The 26,373-nt window shown below is 36.7% G+C and overlaps 1 protein-coding gene across 3 annotated transcripts in view; it reads left to right on the top strand.

The window, feature by feature from the left end:
• The first annotated feature begins 1,382 nt into the window (after window positions 1-1,382).
• Window positions 1,383-26,373, top strand: part of LOC120308524 (tumor protein D52-like) — a 58,540-nt gene continuing 33,549 nt past the window's right edge. Inside the window, exons 1-7 of one of the 3 annotated variants that reach the window (XM_039344699.1) lie at window positions 1,415-1,649; window positions 4,782-4,891; window positions 6,438-6,586; window positions 7,476-7,577; window positions 9,697-9,738; window positions 10,259-10,307; window positions 11,357-12,917. In XM_039344699.1, coding sequence (XP_039200633.1) covers window positions 1,490-1,649; window positions 4,782-4,891; window positions 6,438-6,586; window positions 7,476-7,577; window positions 9,697-9,738; window positions 10,259-10,307; window positions 11,357-11,473 — 729 coding nt within the window. In that variant the 5' untranslated portion in view covers window positions 1,415-1,489 and the 3' untranslated portion in view covers window positions 11,474-12,917. Of the gene's footprint in view, window positions 1,650-4,781; window positions 4,892-6,437; window positions 6,587-7,475; window positions 7,578-9,696; window positions 9,739-10,258; window positions 10,308-11,356; window positions 12,918-17,679; window positions 17,859-26,373 lie in introns of those variants that run through there. The other 2 variants (XM_039344701.1, XM_039344700.1) reach the window with 2 other exon arrangements.

Raw genomic sequence — 26,373 nt, 5'->3', positions numbered from 1 at the left:
TCAAGTAAAGGGAACAAATCAACTTTTACCAGTTATGAATCTTGAAAAGGATCATTAATTTTTTTAACTTTGCTCCATGCCCAAAAGATATTTTTGCTATAACTTCTGACTTCAACAAGTAAGACTTGCATAATAGCAGATTATTAATAGATTTTAGTGATAAAATAGTGTCTCTCTGGACAGCTCTCTGTCCAAAGAACTGGAATTACAAACTTAAGAAGAAACTACTCTGATTTCCAGTAACAAGGAAGAATTACTGTATTCAGAAAAAGCCCTTAGATAAAGTGTTCCATTAAATCAGTGTTTCTCAACCTTGACAATTTTAAGGCATGTGGACTTCAACTCCCAGAATTCCACAGCCAGCATTGCTGGCTGTGGAATTCTGGGAATTGAAGTCCACATGCCTTAAAATTGTCAAGGTTGAGAAACACTGCATTAAATGAATATGGGGAAATAACAGCATTCATAAAGTACCCAGGATGACAGACAGATAAAACAATTTGATCAAGCACTCAGCTGAAAAACAGGAGAGAGTTTTGAAGCAAGTCCTATTCTCTTGATTTAAGAAACAAGCTAAATTTGTATGCAGAAGTTTACTCATTCATGCTTGCACATATATTCAACATAATAATCTATGATTTATTTTAGAATTTAAATGAGAATCTTATGCTGGTGCATAGATGCCATTTGCCAGGTCTTGGATGAAGTCTCCAAAATTTGTAGCCAAATTATATTTTTTAAGATAATATATTATTGAAGCTGAAATAACACATTGGATAGCTTCATCTGAGGCATTGGATCTTTTTCACTGATCCAAAGTCTATTTATTCAAAACTTAGAATGCACAATAGCTTCATATCCAGTTAATGCTAGAAGCTGCATGGGTGTGAATTAAGAAAGGTGTATTTTTCAAAGTTTATATGGAGATACTAGGAAACAGAATACAGTTCTCTTTTGTATAACTGCTAAATATGCATTGCTACAATGCAAGAAATAGATGTAATTATTTTTTTTGCAGGGATAATGGCTGCAAAACTCGGCTTGTGTTTTTGGGAGAAAAAAATCTATTCCATTAATCAAGCATGAAGTCTTACACAGATGGCTGATAGAATAGATTATGTCTAGTAATCCTTTTGTGTCCTAGAAGATTAAGGATATTCTGGTGCAATAACAGTCAGCTGACACTTAAAAAAAACAACCCTGAAAATTCTTGGTGTAATCCAGCAAGGGCTAAGGCTTTCCAGGATCATAGATATTTAATGTCTAAAGACCATTCTGGTGCATTGAGGGGGCGTAAACCACATATTTCTGGTTTGCTGCCCGCATTAGTCCATGCAATAAAGGAGTATTTCTGCAGTGACATTTCAATCTGGCAGCCTAAAGCTTATGATCAGATCAGCTTCAGACATACTTCAGGGTAAAGGCACAGTGGTGCAAAGAGGCTAAGAAAGATGAATATGTCACTAGGTACAGGAAAGAACGAGTGCTCATGCATTCGAAGATCTCTGTGATGGATTGGCAAGATACGGATCTGTATGAAGATTATAAATCTCCTTTTGATTTTAACACTGGAGTTAATAAAAACTACCTTTATTTACTGCCCAGCATGACCTTCTCCCCTCCTGAATCTCCTGTACTGAAGAATTCTGGTAACTCTCTTGTGTTTTAATATCTATTATAAGAGGAGATAACAGCTCAGCTTGCTTTTAGAGTTTAATAAGGCTCTGATTTATCTGCTGGAACTGAAAATGGTCATACTGTAAAAAGATTCTCTATTTAGAAACAAATCTTTTTTATATTGTAATCTTAGTGTATACAGTGATATTAGTGCTTAGATAGAAACTATTGAAAGCCTAGTTTAGAACATGAATATATGAAATGGAATCTTGATACTTGATATTTGATATTGCCATGCAATTCCTAAAACTGTCTTGAGTCTCTTAGGATGGGAGAACAGTTGGTTTCTGATTCATGGGAAATAAAAATGATTATATACCCAAAATGTAATTATTGAAAACTAGTGTTCCAAATGTATTAGATTTGAGTTCTCTTTTAGGGATTAAATAGAACTCATCTTAGATGATGGATGCAGCTGTTCATAATATATTATTTTGATATAAAAAAACAAGTTGCAACATTATTCTAGATTTTTTGCTAATAAAAATGTTCAGGTATCATTCATATTTTGCAATTTTTCCTTTGCGTTTGGTTAACAAGCAATAGTATTCTTCAAAATGATTTTGAGGCCTTCTGATTGATATATAATTTGAATTTCCTATCTGATTACAACAACCTCAGAGCAGCTGGTAGCCTAGAGTATAATTTGGCTTCAGAGAAGAAAATTGTAGATTTTATGTTTCCTTCGTTCATGAAAAAACTCACTGGTTTGTTTCATCTGCTACCTACCCTTAAATATTCACAATGATGCAAATCGTGCTTTGGATACTTCCAAGCATATACAGTAGGAATATTTACAAATAGAGTTAAATAAGCATTAATTAGCATTAATTCCTAAATCAGGAGTAAAAATTTTAATATTGCTCATGGCAGTGCTTAAATAGTCCCAGACAATGTGATCCATGGTGTAAAATGCTAAGAGTTCAGCAAAAATTCAGTAACCTCTGGAACATCCCACATTTTATATATCCCTGCTGCTCTTAATTTCTAAATAGATTGAGTGGAACTTTTGTAAATTTTAAATATTGGAAAATACTCATTATGAATTTGCATGAGTTTGCAAATATTGCAATAATGTTGTAAGAAACCCAGAGTCACCTGACAGGGAGATGGGCAGCAAACAAATTTAATAAATCAACAATAATTTTAAAAAGCCTATTCCATACAACTTGCAGTAAATTAGCATATCAGGTTTGAGAATATTTTGATCTTTTTCTGTAAAAGCGTCTTTTCTCATACCCTGTAATTCTTTCATATTTATTTATATTCATTCATTCATTCATTCATTCATTCATTCATTCATTCATTCAATGTAACTATACTCTGGGATTCAGTTTGCTTATAAACTCAATCCTATTGCAAATGGGTAGCACATCAGGCGGGTAACTTCTGACTCTTCAAATTACAGGGGCTCTAATAAATTGTCATGGTATTAATTTCTTGAGGTCTGGAAACAAGTGGTGTGCCACTTTTTCATTGTTTGTAACATTAAATGTCATTCCTCTAAAATGAGAGCTGTAGAAAGAAATTTCTGTGACAGCAGTATATTATGGGGTGGGGAGTAGGATGGGCATACTCTTTGTGGTATCTTGTGTCTGGAGATAGGTATGTGCTCATTGTTTACAGTTACTGCAATAAGCTGTGTCATGAACTTCTCCAAGTTCTAAGGGGGCTAGTTTTTTGAAAGTGTGAAATGAGAAATCTTGGCAGGACAGTAAGGCTGGAGAAGGAAGCCACACAGTAGACAATTTAAATATCACAAGTGACTTTTTTCCCCTCTTAAAACAAAACAGGTCACTATTAGGAATGTTTTACTATTTTAGCTGATCACTATCAAATATGGCTGGGGTTTCTTCCGTCTTTATTAAAGTGTTTTTTAAGGAGGACATCTTGGTTTTTCATCAGAAGTAATTCTCCACAACAGAAATTCATGCTTCTGCTCCTCCCCCCTATCTTCTATAAATAAATACATTTACTAGCAGGGAGTGGAGATTATATGCTGTAATGCATATAGGACTTTGCCACCTCATTTGCAACTCTAAAGCACCCCAAGACTGAGTTGCCAGATTTCTATGCAGGGCTTGTAAGATCAAAAATAACTAAGAATGGAAAATGGACTTTGGCACCCACTCAAAATACGCTAAACTCACTGAGGGGAGAGGAGTGGCAGCTCCTACAACCTACTGGCAAATCAGGGCATCAGTCATAGTTAGACCCGTGGGAGAGTTGCTTATCCTTGACCTAAAAGAAAAGGGTCATGTTTGGAGATACTGCTACTGTAATTGCTTTGCACTGTAATAATAATCTGTAATATTAACCCTAACCCGGTTCAGGTACACTTACAGGATTGGTTCCTGGATATAAGGAGCCCTCAGTGAGGCACAGATTTTTGATCCAATACTTTGTTTATAGGATCTAATCTGGGTCGGTCACTGGGGACCAGTGACCAGGCGTTTTGTCTTCCGAGCTTTCGAATTCTAGGCCAGAAAGAAGCTCCCTAAAAATGGGTTCTAGCTCGAGTCCGAAAGCTCAGAAGACAGAACCTCTGGTCTCCGATGACTGACCCATATTGGTCACATTATCCTGGGACACATATTTTTGCCTTTTATTTGTAGATCATAATAAAAAAAATATAATGGAGCTAGGGAGTTCTGTCCAGCCATACTTTCAGTTTTCACACTAAATGAGAACAGGACATTGACGTCATGTGAGTTTAAAAGGGTGGCTAAGTAAAATTGCTTGGCACAGCTTACTGTTGGACAGAGCAGGGGGAGGAGCAACCATCAATAGTGTGCTCTATGATGGTTGATAATGTTATGTCTGAAACTAACTTGTCTGTCTGGGTTTTTATTGGAATTTATTCTTGATTTGATATTTAAATTTAAAAAAAACCTCTGCTTCTTTGCCCCTTGACTTATAATTTTTATAATTTCCCTAAAATAAGCTTTAGTCAGTTGAACTTATTATCTTAATATTTTCACACCTTGCACTACATCAGTCCTTTTTTTCATACTGAGCCCGTCTTAATGGCTTCCATTCTACCTCACTATAGAACATCTTTGTAGTGTGATGCCAGGTTGACAATTTTGATCTGCTTTTTAAAGGTCTGCTGAAAAATGAAGCCATTCCTGAAGGAGAAGATGTGGTTGCTGCAATTAATATAGAAGCTCTCTCTGAAGAAGAACAAGAAGAACTTAGAAGAGAGCTTGCTAAGGTAAATTTAATTTGAAATGACAACTTCTTGTGCTATCTTTAACACTAATCTGAAACATTTACTTATACACCTATATTTGACAAAGATAAAATGATTGAGTTAACAGATTGTGCAAAGTCATTTTGTATTTAGCCATGATTTAAGAAACCACGGTAGGCTGGAAGCCACACTTTTGCTTCCTGTCCTTCTGAAGGGCTGCAAGGATTATACCTAGGGATGTCATCAGAATGGGAGGATCTAAAATTTAACCCCATTTAACTCTATTGGAGGTTCTGGAGCTACAAGAACTGCCTGCATGTTGACTTTGAGCTGTTCACGGGGACTTACATATTATTGGCATAATTATGTATATTGTCAATATGCCTTTTTCTGATGTTGCTGTGAATAAAATAAGCTTAGTTTTTCAAGAAGGCCTGAATGGTATGATATATATTCTAGGAAAGTCACATATCAGCATGTGGCTCCTGCAGCATCCCTGGTGTGGGGGGAGCTAAAATGTTAAACATCTTTTGGGTGAGTTGGAATGAAATGGGAGGCTTAAAGGTACCTATTTCAATTTTCACAATCAACAGAAATGTACAAATTTCTCATTTGGTGGAGTAATGAAGCAAATGAATGACCCAAGGCACTCATTTCATCTTTTTAAAATAATCTAAGTCTTCCCTTAACACTATCCCCATGAACTTAAAAAAGCTATCTGTCTAGTGATGTCATCCCAAACTATACTTCCTATGGATTGCTCTTTTGTAAAAAAAATCCTCATACAGTAATTAAGGATTATTTTAGATCTCTATCTAAATAGTTATAGTTTACTTGAGGGACCATCTCTGTCTATTTGTTTCTAACCATCCAATCTGGGCCAGTAGGATGGGAGTGCTTTGGATCCCATTGGTTAAGGAATGCCTGTTGGTGGAACCTAGAAGACATGCTTTTTCTGCCATTATGCTGACCTTATAGAAAGTTCTCCCCCTGGAAATTAGGATGGCCCTAATGTTCCTAGCCTTTTTTGTGGTCCTAAAGACCTGTCTTGGCCTGGACCCCTGACTGTGAGAGGACCCACCTCCTTGTTGTGTTAGACTTGGCTGATTGTGATATTTTTCTCAGCTGCTATGCATTTTAATTTTTATATTTGTGATGCAGTTATTTTTTACTTGAAACTGTTCTCTGCCCCTAGTCACTTGTTGACATATACAGTTATACAAATTGATTAAATAAAAATATAGTGTTGTAGTAGATTCTTAGTAAAGTTGAGATTTGATAAAGCACTTATGCAAGTTTATGATATATAAAGGTTTTCTTGCTTAAATTTATTAACTGGTATAGATATTGCATATGAACTAGAATACAGTAGTTGAATACCAGATACTTATTAAATTTGAAGTGGCCTAATGTATTTGATTCCATTCTATCTAATGTGTATATTGAAGTCTGCAGTAAAATATAGACACAAATCTTCTGAAAGAAATGCTAGTAATTGTGTGAAGTAGCATTTTCTTTATATATAACATTCTTTTCATTGCTTTGCTTTGTGGATTCTGTCCCATAGGTAGAAGAAGAAATCCAGACTTTGTCACAGGTGTTAGCTGCCAAAGAGAAGCATCTAGCTGAAATAAAGAGGAAACTAGGCATCAGTTCACTGCAAGAACTGAAACAAAATATTTCTAAAGGGTGGCAAGATGTAACTTCAACAAACGCGTATGTTTATTTTGCTATTTGGGAGTGATGTGAAAGTGCTTGAGTTTAATTAATTAATTGAGTTTCATGAATATTATCCAGAAAAAACTATAATTTGAGATCTAATGGGGCAGCATTTTTTAAAATTTGGGGTCTAGTGGAGAGGGAAGTTGAATTCTCTGCATGGATATCTCATTATTGCTTTTTTCTGATGTACTTCATATGAACCATGGTTGTTGAATAAGTCATTATAGTCTAGGCAAAATGTTAGACTATAAATCAAGTTTATTAATGTAAAATCTGGGTTCACACATCACAGGTAGACAAAACAAAACAAATGATGGTTTAGCATGGCATGTGAATATAGCTGTTGTTTGTTGTCTTCCATGAGGAGAGCTTTCAAATGTTTAATATGTATGTAGTATCTATGCCATGGCAATTTTATTAATTAAAATAGAGTGGCAGATCATTTCCAGGCAAGTAATATTTAGAATTCTGCTAAACAAATATATCAACATCCTTGCTCAATTTACTACTACTACTACTACTACTACTACTACTACTACTACTACTACTACTAAATAATTAATTTTTAAAAATGTTGGTAGCTGAAGGCCAACCGTTGTCTAAGATGAAAGCAGTCTGACTTTTCTTTTATGTAGTTCCTTTTTTAAAAATCAAATACAATAACAAACCAGTAACCTTAATTTATCTTAATAGATGAAAGCTTTGTTTAAAATTCAATCTAAAGTTGATGTTCAGTGGTTATTAAGAGACTTTGTTAATGTTTTTCATGGGATACATTATCTCTTAATTTTAAATGTGCTGAAAAGGGAAATAGACAATCTGAACCTTTAAGGTTCAAGGGTACAAACCATGATGACAGAAATTGACTAACTTTCCGATACAGGTATAAGAAGACATCAGAAACGTTGTCTCAGGCTGGACAGAAAGCATCTGCTGCTTTCTCAACAGTGGGTTCTGCCATCACAAAGAAGCTGGAAGATGTGAAGTATGTTTTATTTTCTCCCTCCACTTAGTTATTTATGTTGTAATGGAGATTAATTGTATCAGTTTTTTAAAAACAAAATATAAACAAAATGCTGTCTATGCAGCAGAATCTCTAGATCCTTATTTTCTTTCTTGGCTGTCATTTTGAAATGTTTCAGCAGATTATCACCAACAGATAGGCAACAGAGTTCTAATGGTGAACGTTAATACAATGGTTTCTCTATGCTCTATTTTATTACTTACAATTAAACCACTGATTAATTGCTTTTTAATACATTTTAATAATGTTGTAATGCAGGGGTCCCAACTCCTGCGCTGCGGCCCACTACCTAGCCTTGAAACCAGGCCATGGAAGTGGCATGCGAGCATGCGCGTGCATCTCCATTTGCGCAAATGGCTGGTGAGCATGTGCACATGTGCTCCATTTTCATGAGTGCCATGTGTGCATGCCTGCCTCTTGGGCGAATGGAGCTGCGTGCACATGCTTGCTCATCACTCTCACAGAACATTCCCTTCCCTACCACCACCGGTCTGCAAAGCCGGAAGGGTTGGGGAACTCTGTTGTAATAGACTCAAAAGAATTTTGATTGCCAAACAATGTGAAGCATAATAAATCAAAATAATGATCAAAGGACAGTAAAAGGCCGTAGAGATTTTGCCTATATTATGGATATAATTTTGATTCAAGTAATTTTTATTATAAATATAATTTTGATTCTAATAGTGTTGTTTTTGTATTAGAACTTTTTTTTGTATGTGATTGGTTTAGAATTTTGCAATTTACACTGAATTAGATAGTTAGCAGAGACTTGACTAAAATATATTTGCAGTTGGCGTGAGGAATATTGTTCCATTGAACTCACATGTACATGAACTCTCCACTTCTACAAGCTTCTCTTGAAGCACAAATTGACAAAAGGAAATGCTCTGAAACTTGCATTAGGAGCAATAAGCAGCTCAGACTATAAAAGTAGAAAATTTTCTAGGCATTAGCATGTTGTGAATGTTGTGAATTCCCCTGCCTGGACTTGTAAACCTCAGAATTGCTTAGAATTAAACTGTTAATATGGTTTTGAATTATTGTACAGTTGATGAAATTTGCAGAAAAATGCTTCTGCACCGTGATGCATGATCTTTAGGTGTCCTGGGAAACTAATATTATACAGACTATAGCTCTGAATTCCATTCCCTAGCATCAGGCTATAGATTTGCAGGTTGAAGGCAGGACAGTTATTAGTAAAACTGAATATAATAATATTTAGATAAAGCAAAATATAGATGTCAAATTAAAGCTGGAATCATCTGGTTGATCTATCTACACAAATAAATCACTGTATTTGATTTTAAAACTGCTGAATTGAAAAACAGCTGGATTTTAATGCAGAGAATAATCTTATTTTGGTTCTTATTGAAAACTTCAGATATCTACATATTTACAATACTGAGAAAAAGTATTTATATGATATATTCTTTTATATAGAATCATATTCTTATTTCTAAATGTTGCTTGCTATCCTACAGAGTGTATGCATTTATTCTTTCAAGTGAGATGTCTAAAACAGAGGTCTCTAACCTTTCTGGTCTCCCAGACCGGAGGGAAGAAGAGCAGCTTCAAAATTGGAGCTACACCCACTGGCACAGCACTAGCAGCCATGTTCGTGCATGCAGCATGCGCTAACACTGTACGCGTGTGTGAACGGCCATGCACCCCCACGGGGGCTAGCGGCCTATTCGCGCATGTGCATATAGACCACGCAAACCATCCAGGCTAGCGGTGCATGCGCAAATGGGCTGTGGACACCTGCCCCGCACTAGTATGTGCAAATGGTGTCATGGGTGCTAGTGCAAGTGGAGAATGCGTGCTCACGCATGCGCACAACGGCTAGCCATTTCCGCAGCTCGCTGGGGAAGAGCTTGCGGCCTGGCCCCAGACCCTAAGTTGGGGACCCCTGGGCTAAAAGGTTTGGGAAAAGGATGAGTCATTATATAAAGGCATCTGAAATTCCTCTATTCTTTTACAAATTCTACCACTACAGTACTGTCAAAAAAATATTCTCTTCAGGGACATGCTAATCAGTTTTTATAACCAGATTTTCCTTTCTTTTAATGCTGCCATTTAGTATACGTTGTCTACAGCATTCAATTAGTATGCCTGCTATGAGGTAAAGTATGTATTGTTTACTAGAGTGCCCAAACTTGACAAAATGTGAATAGGAATGGCTCAGTTTGTTTGGTACAACTGCACCAGGATATTAAGTATATAAAAGTATCAGATTTATATACAAGCTGCTTGGCAATCATCTGTATTTAAAGCAAGAGATACACTGAAAATGTGATGAATAGCTTGTTTGGGGGGGAACCTATTTGTAAAGCTGTAAAACTACAGCTCTGAACATAATTCAGAGTAAAATTCATGTAACTATAGAAATCAGTAACAAATCTAAAATGATGGTGATAAGTACTACATATGAGTGACAATCCTTTTAAAAATTAATACATTCCTCATCATCACTAACCAGATGGTGATGAAGAAAAAGGGTGCTTACTAAATTTAAAGTATCAGAGGTTACATTTTAAATACTATGTAATACTATTTAATTTTGTTTGTAGGTTCTCCCTGCTTAGTCTGAGATTGCATGTATATTTCTAACTTGAATTTTCTTTTCTTTTTTCTTTCATTAGAAATTCTCCAACATTCAAGTCATTTGAAGAAAAAGTGGAGAACCTAAAGGTAAAATTTAACAATAAAATGTGTTGCTAAAGGGGAAGGAATTGGTTATAAAGGAAGTAACTTACCAAGATATTAATAGTTTAACACTTAGGTTTCTCCCATCTATGGAATGAATTTTACATTTAGCACTTACTGCAACTACAAGATAGAATAGAGAAGAGCTTTTATTCTTGAAAATAGAACAACATAGATTCAGTACGAATACCTTTGGAAATATTGTACTGTAGTGGAATAGTGCTTTATTCCATTTCGAGACTTTTTAACTTCATTAGTACATAATATGATATCAGAATTCTGGAAATTATGAATCCAGTAGTATTCATTACTTTTATCAATGAAACCAATTAAAGCCAAGCTTGCTAGGAATTCTGGGTGGTATACTTACAGCAGATCTGAAGAACTCATAATTTTTTTTTTTAGAATTGCTTTTGGGCAGAAAGTTCTGGGTTGATACTCTTAGCAAGGCAAGATGAGAAGCTTCCTAGGTGTAATAGTTTCCATGGAAAAAATATGCAAATAAAAATAGTGTTCTAACAGAAAATGGGCGTGAATATATTCCAGTGGAAAAATTGCTTTCTTCAGTATTAGAGGTCTTTTTTTTTTAATCCTCAGTCTAGTATTTTGCCACAAATTACTGGAAAGCTGTTGAAATGCCACATTTCCCAGAAAAATGCTAAAAGGGTACTTTGGATGGGAGGGGGGGAGTTCTATGGGAACCTTTCTTAAGTTGATTTGCTACCTTAAATTGGTAAATGACTGCTAAATATATAAGTGTACAGCAATTTACATGCTGGCTGAGGAATTCTGGGAGTTAAAAGTCCACAAATGTTAAAGTTGCTAAAGTTGAAAAAGATTGGTCTAAAACACAGATTATTTACAGCAGAGGTCATCAACCTTGACAACTTTAAGACTTGTGGACTTCAATTTACATGCTGGTTGAGGAATTCTGGGAGTTGAAGTCCACAAGTCTTAAAAGTTGCCAAGGTTGAGGACCTCTGATTTATAGTATCCACTGATTAGCCTCATAAATTTTTTAATTGCCCTTTTAGTCTAAGGTTGGGGGAAATAAGCCTGCTGGAGCTGACTTTGGAGATGTCTTGAATTCTGCTGCCAACGCCAGTGCCACAGAAGCTACCCCAAAGCAGACTGAAGAGGAGACTCAATGATTGCCTCACCTTTGTACTGTCCACTGTCAGATGCTGCAAGCAAATGCTGAAGTGCATCACCTCTGCTATTGACTCCTCCAATATGTTCTTCTGTTTAGCACTTAGCTTTCTAAATATTTAATAGTTTCTTGAGGTTCAGAGTATTTTTGAACTAGGAAAATACACTTGCCTTTGTTAATCTGCAGGACAGGAATTTTTATGTATTTTGAGTATTAGGCTTAATTCCAGTCTAGGTAATCACTAAGTTACTGCATTACAAAAAATTAAAAACAAAGCTGGAACATTATGCCCATGTGACATTATGAGTCATCACTTCATGTCTGCTTTCACAGACAAACCTTGGAAGTCTTTGTCTAGCCATTAAATGGATATTAATTGATATTCTTTCACCAATATTCTTTGGCCAAATAATTTGGTTTGGGTTTTGCAATGGCTATTGCACCACATTTTTTTTTGCAGTTATGAAAGCTGAAGAGGGTAGCTTCCAAGCATGTCATCTGTCATTTATTGAAATTTTCCAGAAAATATGTCTTTTGACAGATCTCAGCCCGAAATACCATATATTCCGGCTTATAAAGCAACCTGGCGTATAAGACGACCCCTGACTTCGGCGCCGAGTTGCATGCCTAGAAAGTCGTCTTATACACCGGAAACTACCGTTATTTCTGGTGTATAAGACGACTCGGCGTATAAGACGACCCCTGACTTCGGCGCCAATTTTAACGCTTGCGAAAGTTGTCTTATACGCCGGAAAGTACGGTACTTTTTTTCCCTTCAAGGTTACAAGTGGATTTAATTGTTTTTGCCTTGTCTACTGAATGTTGCAGAAGTAAAATGAGTTTATAGGCATGAAGCAGATGATAAATGTAAAAGCTTAATACAGCTTTCAAATCATTCCATGCTATTAAAAGTATTATATGTTTATTCCACTCTCATGAATTTAAATTATGGGAGAGTATATTTCATCCTCCTCTCCATTACAATTGGTAGAAGCTGTGGGCAGTTTGTACACATGTGTATGTGGATTCTGGGAGTTTGCATCTGTAAGAAAAGGCCTTCAATGAAATAGGAGCCTGTCTAAATTGAAAATCCATATTGAAGCTTGAGAATATATTTAATATTGCAATCATAGGTCAATTTCATATATAAAATATTAATTAAATTTGTTGCTCTAAAAAGATTAATATGTTTTATTTTCTGGCACATTATAAAACATATTTTGAAGATGTTTTTGCTTCTTTTAATCACTAAGCTTAAACTGAACTAGAACACATCCTTAAGATGCATGGTAACTTGGGCTTTGACTTTATAGCTGCACCAAAAAGGCTACACATCATATAAGTCAACTTACGCTGTATTTGACAGCTTTCTGTAGCATTTCAGATTTAGTCTGAATACTTGATTACGTATACAAATAAAATGCTTTGTATTGTCAAACACAAAAGGCTATCTGAATGTTTTCAAACATGGTTTTATATTTCATACAGTTCATTTGTATACATATTGAAGTTTAGTTGGATATTAGTTACTTTAAAATACTTAGCTATACTTCTTAACATAGTTTCCCCAGGATCTGCTTGTGGTCATTATATGAACTTGTTTAAAGAATTAAGTAGGCAGTTTTCTGATTTTTGATATACCAGACCAAAGCTTTATTTCTTGCACATCCAGCTTTTAGGTACTCCGTTTTTCCACAGATTTTTCTCTTGCTTTACCATGCCTTCTAGCTCTATTCCACCACCCTTTCCCAGGTCCATTGGAACTAAGTTGTGCTGAGTATAGGTCCTTTTAACAAGAGAATCTCTTCTTAACTATTCCAGTCAGTTTCATATAGTGTGATTTTGTTTTTGTTTACAACAATCTTGTTCAGTTGAATTTTTCCCTATTTATATAATCAGGCTGTACTTTTTGCTGTGCTTTGGACTCATATGCCCTTCCACATACAAAAAAAGTCTGCACTGCAATTGCAGTTAGAACTTTTGTAAAATAAATATTGGCTTCCAACTGGTATGTTAGAGATTAGATAGTGGAAAACAAAATGAAAACTGCCATGTAAAAAAGCAAATAGGATTATAAGATTATAAAGTATTTTATAATCTTTGGCTGTATGTGTACACGTGGTCATAATTATAAACAAAGCAGCATTATACAATTTTGGATTATAAAGCATGTGATAAATAACTATTACAGATAAAATTTAGTTTTCCTTACAAATGGAGATATATTTTGACGCAGCCTGATACTGAGACATCATAAGGTACAACATAGAGGATATAAGAATGAATGAAATGAATGAATGAAGCTGTGAATGCTCCAACACTGGAAGTTTTTAAGAAGAGACTGGGCAGCCATTTGTCTGAAATGGTATACGGTTTCCTGCCTGAGCAGGGGGTTGGACTAGATGACTTCCAAGATCCCTTCCAACTTTTTATTATTATTGTTGTTGTTGTTATATTTGTTTTAGGAAATCATTCTCCACAGGTACAATAATTAATATAGACAGACACTATCAAACACTTGATATTCCAAGAATGGATTTGCAGATAAGTATTACATTCTGTCCTTTTGCCAATTGATTGATGGCTTGAATGGTTTTAGGTAGCATCCTAAAAGTGCTAAATCCAGGATTTCCTCTTTGAAAAGTTTATTTATCCTCCAGATACTCTAGATCAGGGGTGTCAAACTGCCGGCCCATGGGCTGGTTTCATCATACCGGAGCCGCTCCCACCCCATTTCCGGCAATAGCGAAAAAGCTCTGATACGTTGCACGACGTCATGTGATGTCGTGAGTTAGACATGCCTGCTCTAGGTACTGACACTGGTGTGCTACTATAACATGCTTAACCATGTTTAATTAAGATTTATTCCACCCAATTGCCCAACACACAATACAATCTGGATTGTGAACCCACTAGGCCAGTTTGTAGTTGTTAGGTGAATAAAACAAATACTTTAGGTTTTAGAAAAACAATTCTTGCTATAAATAACTTCTAAGTAAAAACCACAAGGTGGCAGTAGTTGAACAAAAAGACTGAACTCTTGATATAAGAACAGTATCTTTTTAAACTTTGGTAACTAAGACACAATTGATTTGGTTACTCTGAATTAAGCAATAGAATGTTCATATACGTGCAACTATTTTGAGTTTTCAGTTTTACAGTATAATTATCAACCATAGCTTAATTCTGGATATTTTTGAGAAAACTTCATGAACATGTTAAAAAGTTGAATGGAAGACTAACATTTACTGATATTTATTTGAGAAATGAAGAAACAGATGGAGCTGCAAGGGACAATTTGAAAAAAAACCCCTGAAATTCACTTATAGTATAATGCCCTAAGTGGTCCAATGATGATGACATAAATACCATTAATTGATTTATTAGAAAACATATTACTAAGGTGTGACACTTTCAAGATCATGAATAGCCTAGCACAGAGCTAGAGAGCTGGAAACTGAGTGCATGTCCTGCCTTAACCATGAAAGCCAGTCACATTCTCTCAGCCCAACCCACCTCAGGGATTGCTGTGGGGAAAATAGGAAGGTTTGCTGGATATATTCACAGCCTTAAAATTATTTTTTAAAATAATAAAGTATACAAACAAAAAGAGCATTTAAGAATTCTCTGTCCCAGCTGGGATTCCTACACTCCCTCCTAATTCCTGGCTTTGCTGAGAACGAGCACCTGCTACGTCGCCCTAGAACGGGTAGGCAACCTTGGCTCTTTTATGACTCGTGGACTTCAACTCCCAGAATTCCTGAGTTAGCATAGCTCAGCTTGGAAACCTCCCTTTTACCTCAGCATGGCTGGCTCAGGAATTCTGGGAGTTGAAGTCCACGAGTCATAAAAGCCAATGTTGCCTACCCCTGCTCCTAGAAAGACCAGCTGAGCTTCCCAAACATGCATCACGTAAAGACACGGCGAGAGCGCGTGCGTAAAAGCGGCCGAGCGTCAACAACGTTGCGCCTCAGCGGAATGAAGGAATCGGGTTCTGTTCAACCCGAGAGTTTCCCCCTGTGACATCCGGTGAATTTCCGCTCTGTTCCAAACAGATCCTAAAGCCCCTCCTATTCAGAATCTCTAAGAGTGTTGTGTGGAGGCGGGTTGGAAAGTTACCACTTCCGGTGTGGGCGGAGTTTGGTCAGCCGCGGTTGGATTTAGTCATGGTAGTTGCCGCTCTCTTAGCTGCTGCTGGTGGACGAACTCTACATCGGGGAGCTTCTACGGTAGGAAGACGCGTCTCCTGCGCCAGTCCTGGGGTGACGCTTGGCTGTCGCCGGGAGGCTTCTTCAAAAGAAGGGGAAGTTGGCGGCGATAGCGGAAGCAAGGTGCGGCTTTGTGCATCCTTTCTTACTCTTCCCTCGGCTTTCTTTCGCGTGTCCACTTTATTCCGGAACTGGAGAAGTGCAGCCTTAACGGGTCCTTTAAGGTTCTCGAGCCTGAGGCTAACCCTGAGTTAGTCCGGTACCTGAAGGCTGCACGGAGTCTTTCTTTTGATTTCTAAATGGGTCATTTTAGAGATTCATAGAAAAGTAATTAGATATTATGGCATATTCAGTCCAATAGGTGTATATTTAATTTTCTAGCATAATCTATTCTATATAGTCAAAGGCTTTTCTGTAAGCAGTAATCCAAAAGAAAACTTTTTCAAGTATATTGCTTGCTCTCCATTATTCATTCAGTGTTAACTATCTGGTTTTATGTCCTTCAGCCTTTCTAAAACTTCTCTTTTCATTTGATTTATCTGTATCCACATATGGCACTATTTTTAGTAAACAAAACCTTTTCTAAAGAATTTGTGCAATAAATTCAGTAATTTGTATGTTCCTTTGGTTTTCTATTGTTAGTTTAAGAACACTTAAGTACACCTGTCTTCTAATTTCTAGGCCCAGAGAGATTTGTTCCACATGTGTTGACATAGCTATTCCACAAAGATTCTCAATTTACCTTCTGAAATTGTTTTTGTAGTTGGCTTATACACTTCTGCAACAATATGATAGAAAATAATCCTGTTATTTATTGTGTTGTAGCTGAGCATATAATTAGTAGTGCATTTTTAGTGTTATTGCCCCTTCATTTCATTTGGGTCTCCTAGATAGCATATTGTATAATTTAAAATTGTGCTGCTCAGCCTAATTTACTTTATTCCTAAAATATCCAGTCATATTTGCTTTTTAATATACTATGATCTACTGTGTTATCTCATGCATCTGAGTGAATGTGGAATTTCACAGCAAATCTTATTCTAAATTTGAAAGAGAATATTTGTATTTCAGGATTGAATTATGGGGCTCGGTGCTTTCTGAGCTTGATTGTTTTCTTGCACACATTTAATTACCAAACTAGGTAAGTCTGATGATATTATCTAATTTGGTAATGAAACATCTGCAAGAAAACAACCAAGTTCAGAGACTGTAAGGACCCCATTATTCTAAATTTATTTTTCAAAGTAGAAACCACTCTTACAATTATTTTAAACAGTGATTAAAATCATGGCATATAACTGTTAATACTGTAAAAGAAAGGTTATGTGAAGTTTTGTGAGGAGAGATTTTGAAAAAGTCCTGTTTCATTGTAAGACTAGGCAGATCTTCACTAGAAATATTTAAAATGCAAAAGTGATATAAAGAACTTTTTAATTTTTTTAAAGCAGTCTTATATTTTTTAAGCTTGCATGCCCACTGTGTAAAATGCCCTTGCCTCCAGATGTGTGTATATGCTCATACAACAGGTACAAAATTAGTATGGTATCACATTGTCTAGCCTTTAAGATGTTCTGTAGCTCTATTTTATACTGCCTGTTTTTTAACTATTACGAAATGGAACATACTGTGTTACATGTTACCTTAAGTTCATAAGGGAAAGATACGTTAATTATTGCAAAGATAATAATTGCAACCATGTGTGCATGCTCCTGAGATCAGATAGGCTACAATAGTTCACCATCCTTAATCCTGAGATAGGAAGAACATTCTTGCAAAAGTCTTTATTTAGGAATAAATAAGTGTAACCCTACCTAAATCCCGATCAAGATCAATGCTCTTTGAATGAATGGATGTTTCGGATTCTTCGTATCATTGCTGCTACTGTTTCTTAATATCTTTAATTTCTCTATAAAATAAAAAAAATCCTGTAAAAGATTACATTGAATGTTAAGAAATCAAATCTGATAATTTCCTAAATTAAAATGACTGCTTTCTCTAGGTGCCTTCCAAGAATGTGGAATCCTTTGCATCAATGTTGAGGTCCTGCCCTTTAATTCAGATGGGGCCTGCCAAAGACAAAATTGTCACGGGACAAATTTTTTACATATTAGAAGATGATCTGTACATTGATTTTGGTGGCAAATTTCATTGTGTTTGCAAGCGACCAGCAGATGGCAAGTAAGTATAGTCATATTACAGATATTTAGTGTGCATGAAGCTAAATTATATGCATTATAATGAACTACTTGTATGATATTATTGTTGAATAACATTTCTTCAAATTTCCTAAATATTTCATTTTTTAAAATACTGACTGAGCATTTTAAATTGTTCTTTTCCTTACAAAGAGTAGTGAGCTTAAGAGATCATGCATGTGCAAAGCTTCAACAGCATATAGGAAATTTACATCTTTCTGCCTCTTAAATATGGCAACATTTATACAGAATATCATTTTCCTGATGAATCAACATCCAGAAGAACAGAAAATCAAATTGGTATTCAAGATTGCTGCATTTAATTTTTGAATTTTCCCAGCCAAGACTAAAATTTGCATTTTAAATAGAGAGAAAGGTATGAGGCAGATCTCCAGAAAGACGCGCAGGAAACAGAAAAGAATGACTTAGAAAATCAAGCTTGAGAGGAGAAGAAAAAATATTTTGCAGAGAAAAGGGCTCTGGAGCTATGTGCTATCTTTAAGGAAGTAGAGGGAAAGAGCAGAAACTGAGGAGGAAGTGTCCATAAATAAAAGCCATTTATTAGATCCTTGTTCAAGTTTGAATCTACGAAGAGGACTATTTTTTGGTTTGTGTCCCAAGTGAAAATACTACCAAAAATTGATGATATTACTCTTCTCCTTTGAGATAGACTAGGTTAGGAAACATTCATTGTTTATTCATTGGAACTCTATTGAGTTAGCCTATAGTAAAAGAATCTTGAAAGCCTCAGGATTTTTCCCCTTTTCCCTCCTTCTTATATTCTGGAACTGTGTTCTTAATCTTGGCTACTTGATGTATGAACTTCAACTCCAGCATCATGGGGGTTGAGGTCCATACATCTTTAAGTTGCCAAGGTTGAGACCATACTGCTCCAGAGTATTAAGGCAGAGCCAGTTTGAGAGTTTTTTTCTAATGTTTTAAATGCTGTAATGCTTAAATGCATTTCCCGGGCTTTTATATTTTGTAACTGTTGCTGCATAGTTTTCCCAAGATCATTTTTCTCCACAATTACACTCTCCTAAAACATTCTGCTCTTATTCCTACTGTGAATTGCAGTTACCATAATGCCCTTAAGCTGTACTAACAGTTGTGTGGAGAAGATGCAAAGATAAGAGCTCCTCATGTTACTAATACATTTTGAGGCAGTTTCTTCGAATTGGAATAAGTGGGCCCTTTTTCACAAAACCCAATGTGGGTATAAACTTTTACTGCTTCGTAGTTAGTATGCAAAGTGATCAAATTTAAAGAAAAAATAAAGGGAAAACATATAGGTTATGAATTCTTAAATTCTTTCCAACACTTGTAGCCACAGCGGCCATAAGAAGTATCTACATTTGTACCCACAGTGGCCATAAGAAGCATCTTTTGTGTACTATAGGGATATGTCTATATTTGTGTTTCTACTCTTTTCCTGATGTTTCTCTTTGTGGTTTGTTGGTATGCATGCACTAGGAAGCACAGAATGAACCCCATATGCTCTGGACCATGGGATCAGGAAGATGTAGAATTGAGCTATTAACAGCATTTTGAACAACTGCCCAAATGCTTCTCCATAGGACTACCCTGGGGGAATATTTTGTAAGATGTTTTTGTCTGGAGTTCACATCTAGATTTCATCCATTTTCACGCTTGATCTTTCTTTTGCTGATTGTTCCAGCTTTACCTAATTCAGTCCTGTTCAGAGCATTTTCTGAGAGTGATCAGTTGTTGAATTAGAAGGATGGCAGAGTTCTGAGCCCCTTTACATAATTTCTTTCCAGTGTTCTATTCAGATGTAAAGAATAAAACTAATTAAAAGAAAGAGAGAAGATAGAAAAGAAATTCTACTTTTGTGAATTACACTAAAGTCTTTGAAGGGTCTGAGACCTATACCTATGTGGACTAACCTAAATAGCACCAGCAACTTGATCTGGACATATTTTCAAAAGCCTTTTCTCTTGGAATGTTATCTTGATAGCTTTCCCCTGAAATCATAACTTGGCTTTTAATTTTTTTTTCAGTAAAATTGCTGAAGGCCCACCGCACTGTATCCAAATTTGTAGTATACGGTTTTCAGAATTCCTTAATCTCATATTTTTTTCATGCTGTATATTCATTTAAAAGTAGTTATAATTATCAATAGTGATCATGTTTAAATGGTCATATTCTAGTTCTGTAAGTTGGGTGTGTGTGCACTATAGTGTCTTATTTACCACACCAATCATATGTCTCTGAGTGATGGTCAATCATATAAAAAATCAGCAAAGAAAATCAATTCAGCCTAGAAAAAAATGTAAAAACCACAAGCATTATACAGGGATCACTAGAGAGTAGGTTGCTGCTTCTTCTAGTCTTGTGAACTTCACAAGAGGTACTCTCTAATGATAACTAAAAGTCAACTTTGGCAAGGCAATGCTTCATGTAGTCCAGTATTCTGACACAAATGAATTTTTAAGAAGTAACTGGTACTTTGAATTGGACTTCAGAATTGCAGCAATCTCAAAAGTGGTACTTTTCTGTTCTGGAGGAATGGTTTTACTAATCTGGCTATTGCATTCTGGACAAATCTCCAAAGATTGTCTCATATATCAAATGCTACATAAGCCAGTGGGTTGATCGTAATGTAAGTTTGGGTGAGTGAAGAAATCTAGATTTATTTGTTATATATGTAGTTGTTATTAACTGCCTTATAATAACATATCACAAGAAAATATAAAAATTGGTAAGCTTCCTACTGCCATAAAATGAGAATGGGCAAAAGATCCAAAAGCAATATAAGATTAAATAAATATTTATATTACATGATAATTAGTATAATATAAACTACGAAAAAATAAGGCAAATGTGTCAAGATCAAGCTACTTCCTGAATTCATTATGTTTTCTAATTTTATGGCTTCCATATTTGTTTCACTGTCCAAGTAGAGCAAAGGGGCAGTGTGAATATATGTATTCCTTGTTTTCTTACAGTAGCATTTGATCATCAGATAAGGTCAGTATCAAATATGAATGTGAAAAATGTAATTTTCTCTGAAATAGTGAGGTATCACATAGGTGATACCTCCCCTTTTGTGGGAGAAAGACTGGCCGAGCCAGCGGGTCAAATGGAGAATTAGTTTGGAATCCCTATGTGGGCACAAGAGGGCGAAGTTAGATCCCTCTTGAATGCCATTGAACCTTATGGAGTCTCACCCAGGTGCAACTTATCATTCTGAGAAGATTCCAGTGTATGGGCTAAAGCAGACATGTCAAACACAAGGCCTAAGGGCTGGATCTGGCTCGTGATGGGCCCAGATTTGGGCCATGGGACCACCCTGGAGACGGCAAGAGACTGGTCCCCACCGCCCTGGCCTCAGCCCAGCTGGTCGCCTCCCCAGTGTACACATGGGAGGCGAGCACAGACTGATGGTGTCCGGCAGCAGCCGCAGCCTGCTTGCCCCTCAGCCGGCACATTCTGGAGCTGGCAGCAGACGGAAGCACAGGTATGGGGGGTGGGTGGCATGTGATCTGGCCCACCAAACACACATGCTCCATCCCACCTTCTGTCTTTGCGCAGCCGTTGCATTTAACAGGCTCGATCATGTCTGCCCTCCCGCTGGCACCTCTGCCTCCACCTATTGCTGGTACCATCACCACGCCTGCTGCTTGGAGGGCAGGCCCCAATCATCGCAGCGAGTGTGCCAGTCGAGGATCCGGTGGGCTGCTGCTGCTAAACACCATCGGTCCCTGTGCATTCATCACCTCGCACATGCCAGGGGGCACCAGGCTGGGCCAGGGCGGGATAGACTGGTCCCTTTCTATCTCCATTGACCAAATCTTACTGTCTCACTATCTCCTTGGGCCAAATCTGGGCCCTTCAAAGCTAGGCAGATGGGGCAAGGTGGTACATCCTCCAGCGAGCGCCCTAGAAACTCGAGGGCCAGGACATCTGCCATCCAGAGCCCCCGGCAGCCTGTGCTGCCCTCCGGGGCCTCCTGCATGGCCCGAGAGGGTTGGTGAGGGTTCTCTGGTGGATCAGCCCCAGCACCCACCCCTGTCCCACCCCTCTCCTTGGAAGACCCCTGGATCCCCCCAGCCCTGCCCAGGCCCCCACAGGTGCCCCCAACGCAAGTTATGTCGAGCTGGCCAAACCCATCCTGGCCACACCCATCCAGTCAATTGTGACCACCTGGCCATGACCATCCTGGCCATGACCACCCAGTTGGCCATGACAGCACTGGCCACGCCATCCTCCTCCCCCCTTGAGGGCAACCACAATGAACTCGAGTTTGACACCCCTGGGCTAGAACAATAAAACAGCTAATTGAAATCTTACCTGTGGGTCTGGTTTTTTGCTCCTGACACTTTCAACTTGTAAATGATTACATTTGCTGACAAGAATGGTTTTCTATATTTTCCTTTCCCCTCTCCCCTTTTTAAAAAAGAGAAATGGCATGGCATTGATTTTAACTTTTTTTAGTTGTAATTCTCAGTGTGTCTGACCTTGGCTCCATTGGTTGAGAAGGGCATAGTTTTATTAGAAGTCAAGTGAATTGCAGTAGTGCAATATACCAGACTTCTAATAAACTATACCTTTCTCAACCAATGGAGCCAAGGATCATTTCTACTTAGAGGTTTAAGTGGTGGCAGGTCTGACACAGTTACTTTTAGTAATTTTTGTTGACTGATAAAAATTGTTTATTTTATTTGTTCTTAGTCATGTAGTTTACTAAAATCCCAGCTCTTTGGTAAGATTGTTCTCCTTTTGTTATTTTCACAGATTATAGAAATGGAAGGACAAAGTAGCAACTATTTATATTTAAAGAAGGTTAGATTCAAGAAGGTGGCTTTTAAAAAGCTGCTTTTAAAGGGTTATTCACAGTAACTCTTTGCCCAAACAATGCATGTGGTGCCTCTATGTCTACTGTCAAACACAAGAGTGCTTTTTTTTTTTACAGACTTAGCAATGTGATTGCAGAGTGAATCTATGCATTTTTCAGCAAATAGCTCCCAGGATTATTTATAGTAATGTACACTTAGGAAATTATAACTTTTTATCTCTTGTGGACTTCATCTTATTTGTTTAAATGCCTTACAGTGCACTTTTTGTTTGCCACCCACTGCGTTGTTCTCTACTAGTTATTTTCAGTCTCAAACTGACGTGCTTTTTGCGGTTCAGTATTTCACAAAGATGGTGTTGCTGAAATGGATGAAACCATAAATCTGTAAATATTTTTGGACTATTTTTTTAATCATGTAGACAGCTAGCAGAGTTCACACCTAGAGACAAAATGCAAGTCATTACAAATCACCTTCCTCAGAATAGACATTATAATTAATAATTCAATTTTCCCTAAATAGTATAATTACATATAATGGGATAGTGTATAGGGGTAGCAAATACATTAAGATGGCTATAGACTTTAGCACTGTTTTATTGCATCAGATGTAGATTTAAACATTTTAAAAAAGCCTATGATGCAGATGTATCTTTTATTTATGAGTATGTTTCTTGCAAAAAATTGCATAACTTCAAAATTGTACTCAATTTTTAACCAATCGTTATAAATGGTACCTTAAAATAAAAAGCAAATTCTAATTCGATGCTGCAAAGTTAATCACTCTTAAAACCAAAAAGTGATCAGTGTTATTAAGCATATAGCCAATTGGAACATTTAAAAAACAAAAAGATGCTTGGGTTTAGGATATCTTAACCATTTAAGAAAAATAAAAGACTGCAAAAGCTTTGTAATCATAGAATGGTGTCAGTTAAAAAGAAAATTTTCCAAGTTAGGAAAAGCATGCAGAAGATGCCTTTTGGAATACTTTCCAATACTTTTTGTTCTGGATAATTGACTAAGGAAGATGTAGGGGGACTTAGAATGGAAATGCTGGAAGTATTTCAAGCCACAGCATAATCATCTATCCCATAGGATTGCATTGGTAGATTTGTTTTCTAAAATGGTTTACTGTACAGGCTGAATCTTACCCAATTTCAAACTTGAATCTTCCTGTTGCAGACGTCTCTCCCACTCACCACCCACCTTTCACTAAATTTGGTACTTGTATTGAGGTTATCTTGCTGACATGCAGAGAGGCGGAGTCCTGAGCTTACCTCTACATTATTTCTTTGCAATATTATTTTGGATTAGAAGGAATAAAGATGGCAATTTAGTGAGATGAAATGGAGCAACATGGATGCATGGTTGGTTAGCAAGTTCAGTTAAGGTAGTTTATATACTTCATCATGTTGCACATAGATACATTTTAAGGTCATGAAAATGTAAAATGCCATTTTGTATTTGTAACATTTGTAGTGCTGATAGGTTGACATTAAAAGCAGTTTACACTGAAAATGCAGCCTTTGGAAAGTTAGCTTGGAAGACTGAAATGCTTGGGCTGAAAAGCATTCAGTAACTTTGTTCTAAACGTCCTGGACAAAATGGAAAAGCTTTATATAATAGATATTGAGAGGTTAAAAATCATCCAGTTCTTTTTCTTTATGTAGAATTACTCCTTTCTCCCCCACAATCCATTTTGTATTTGTGTGTTAAAACTTAAGGAAAATACAGGAAGAGTGTTCTTCAAGCTTTTCTTCCTAACTTTTCCCTCTCTCCATTTTCAAAAAGTATATCCAGTCTGTCAGTGAAATGCAAAAATATGCTAAAATTTGATATAAGCAGCCATCCTGGATCCTGGTCCTTTTTGGTGAGAAATCATATCAGAAAGAGAGTCTTTCCCTTCTTCCTTAATCTGGTAGCTGTGTAACCTGGGAGCTTTGAAGAAGGCTACTGTTAGAATTGCCTGATGTTTTGAACAAGACCACTACTGTTATAAATTAGGGATACTCAGCAATGTATGGTTTCAGGTCTGAACTTATAATTGATATAATAAACAAATGGCATAGCTACTAAAGAAGAAAATTGTAGAATGGGAGAGGCCAATGTAATTGGAATAGTGGTACTTTTAGTTACGACTACTTGTTTATTAATTATATACTTATTATATATCTGTTGCACACATTTATTCTGTGCTTGTGCTGAACAATGATTATAGAGCAGTTTTTCCATTGATTATAGTTGCTGTAAATTTGTGGAAGCTTTAAACTGAATGCCCAACATTGGGTCTAAAACCTTTGATGAACACACAGTTGAGCCCACTTAATCCCATTTCAATATTGGGTTGTGTAGGGTGGGCAAGATTTTTCAACATAAGCATGTTGTTTTCTTGAAATAGTTAAGATATAAAGTGTATTCTATTGTTCTTGATCAAATATAATATAGTTTATCCAGCACATAGATTATCTCAATGTCTATTGGACACTTGTAAAGAGAGGGGAGGCAGCCCTCTTTGCTCTAATTTCTACTGATTCAAGAAACTCTACTTAAGTATGTGAGTTCTTAACTGCAACAGCTAATAACTCTAAAATACATTCTGTGAGTGTTCATACTTTTTTATTAAAAAAGGACCATGCATGGTAGTTGTTTGTGCATAAGCTGCCTTACCTAATTTATTTTTCCCCATTTTCTACTGACAGTTCTGTAAATATGAGCTCAGAATTCTGGTGCACTTCTCTATTTTCAGTTCTCAGATGTCCCAATGATATGGTAATTTACTGATGTTCCAGAACCAACAGGAGAAACATTTTCAAAGGAAAAGGAAAGTCAAGCTAATATTCTAATAGGCAAAATTGTCCTGAGTAGTACAGCTGGAGCTTCAGTATAAATCCAGAGGTACTGTGGAAGTAATTAAGGTGGGAGAGAGTCAACTGGTGACTTTAGGCTTTTCATTGACCTTGTCATGTGCATATGGATATTCTGTTGGCTGCAGGAAAGAGTGCAGAACTATTCTTCCTCCTTCATTTCCTAGGCTCTTTAGCCCGCATTGAGCCAGGAACAGTGGCTGAGGACAAAAGCTGTATACACTGTACAAACAGTGCACCAAAGCAGCAGTACACTGAGTCATTCTTCGCTCTGTGTGAGAACTGAGGGGGACTCTATTCACTTTCTTTGTGCTGGTGTCTGTCAACAGCGCTGTTTGAGGCAAGGCCTATTGTGCTGGCCAATGTTTCTTATTGACCCAAGTCTGTGCCTGCAATGTTCCCAGGGTCGAAGTTGCGAGTGAGAGAATGTTTGAAAAGGAGTAATCATAGGGTAAATGCATTTTGCTGCATTGTCATCTGACCTATTAAATCTAAACTGTGGTCTGTGTTAATGCAAACAGGTAATTATGTAGTCACAGCTGCAGCTATTGACATCTGGTTACCTCCCAAAGGGGGGAAAATATGTGATTTTCTCTACCATGTCTAGGTTCTTAAAGATTGACTTTAATGGTATTAAATATAAGGAGAGGATGGATTAATATGATAGACAGGTCAACAAGGTGAATACTTTTTTATATGTAAGAAAGGATAGCGGTGTTCATGTTACTTTACTCTTGTTTTTTCAGTGATTTTCCTTTAATAAAAATTAAGAAAGTATTAACTATTATAAGATAAATTTGGGGACATAAACGTTATAA

The sequence above is a fragment of the Crotalus tigris genome, unplaced genomic scaffold, assembly GCF_016545835.1.
Source record: "Crotalus tigris isolate CLP2741 ecotype Arizona unplaced genomic scaffold, ASM1654583v1 scf7180000017935.1779662, whole genome shotgun sequence".
Lineage (NCBI taxonomy): Eukaryota > Metazoa > Chordata > Lepidosauria > Squamata > Viperidae > Crotalus > Crotalus tigris.
Note: the sequence above shows the minus strand (reverse complement) of the source record. Positions and strands in the feature narration are given on the sequence as shown.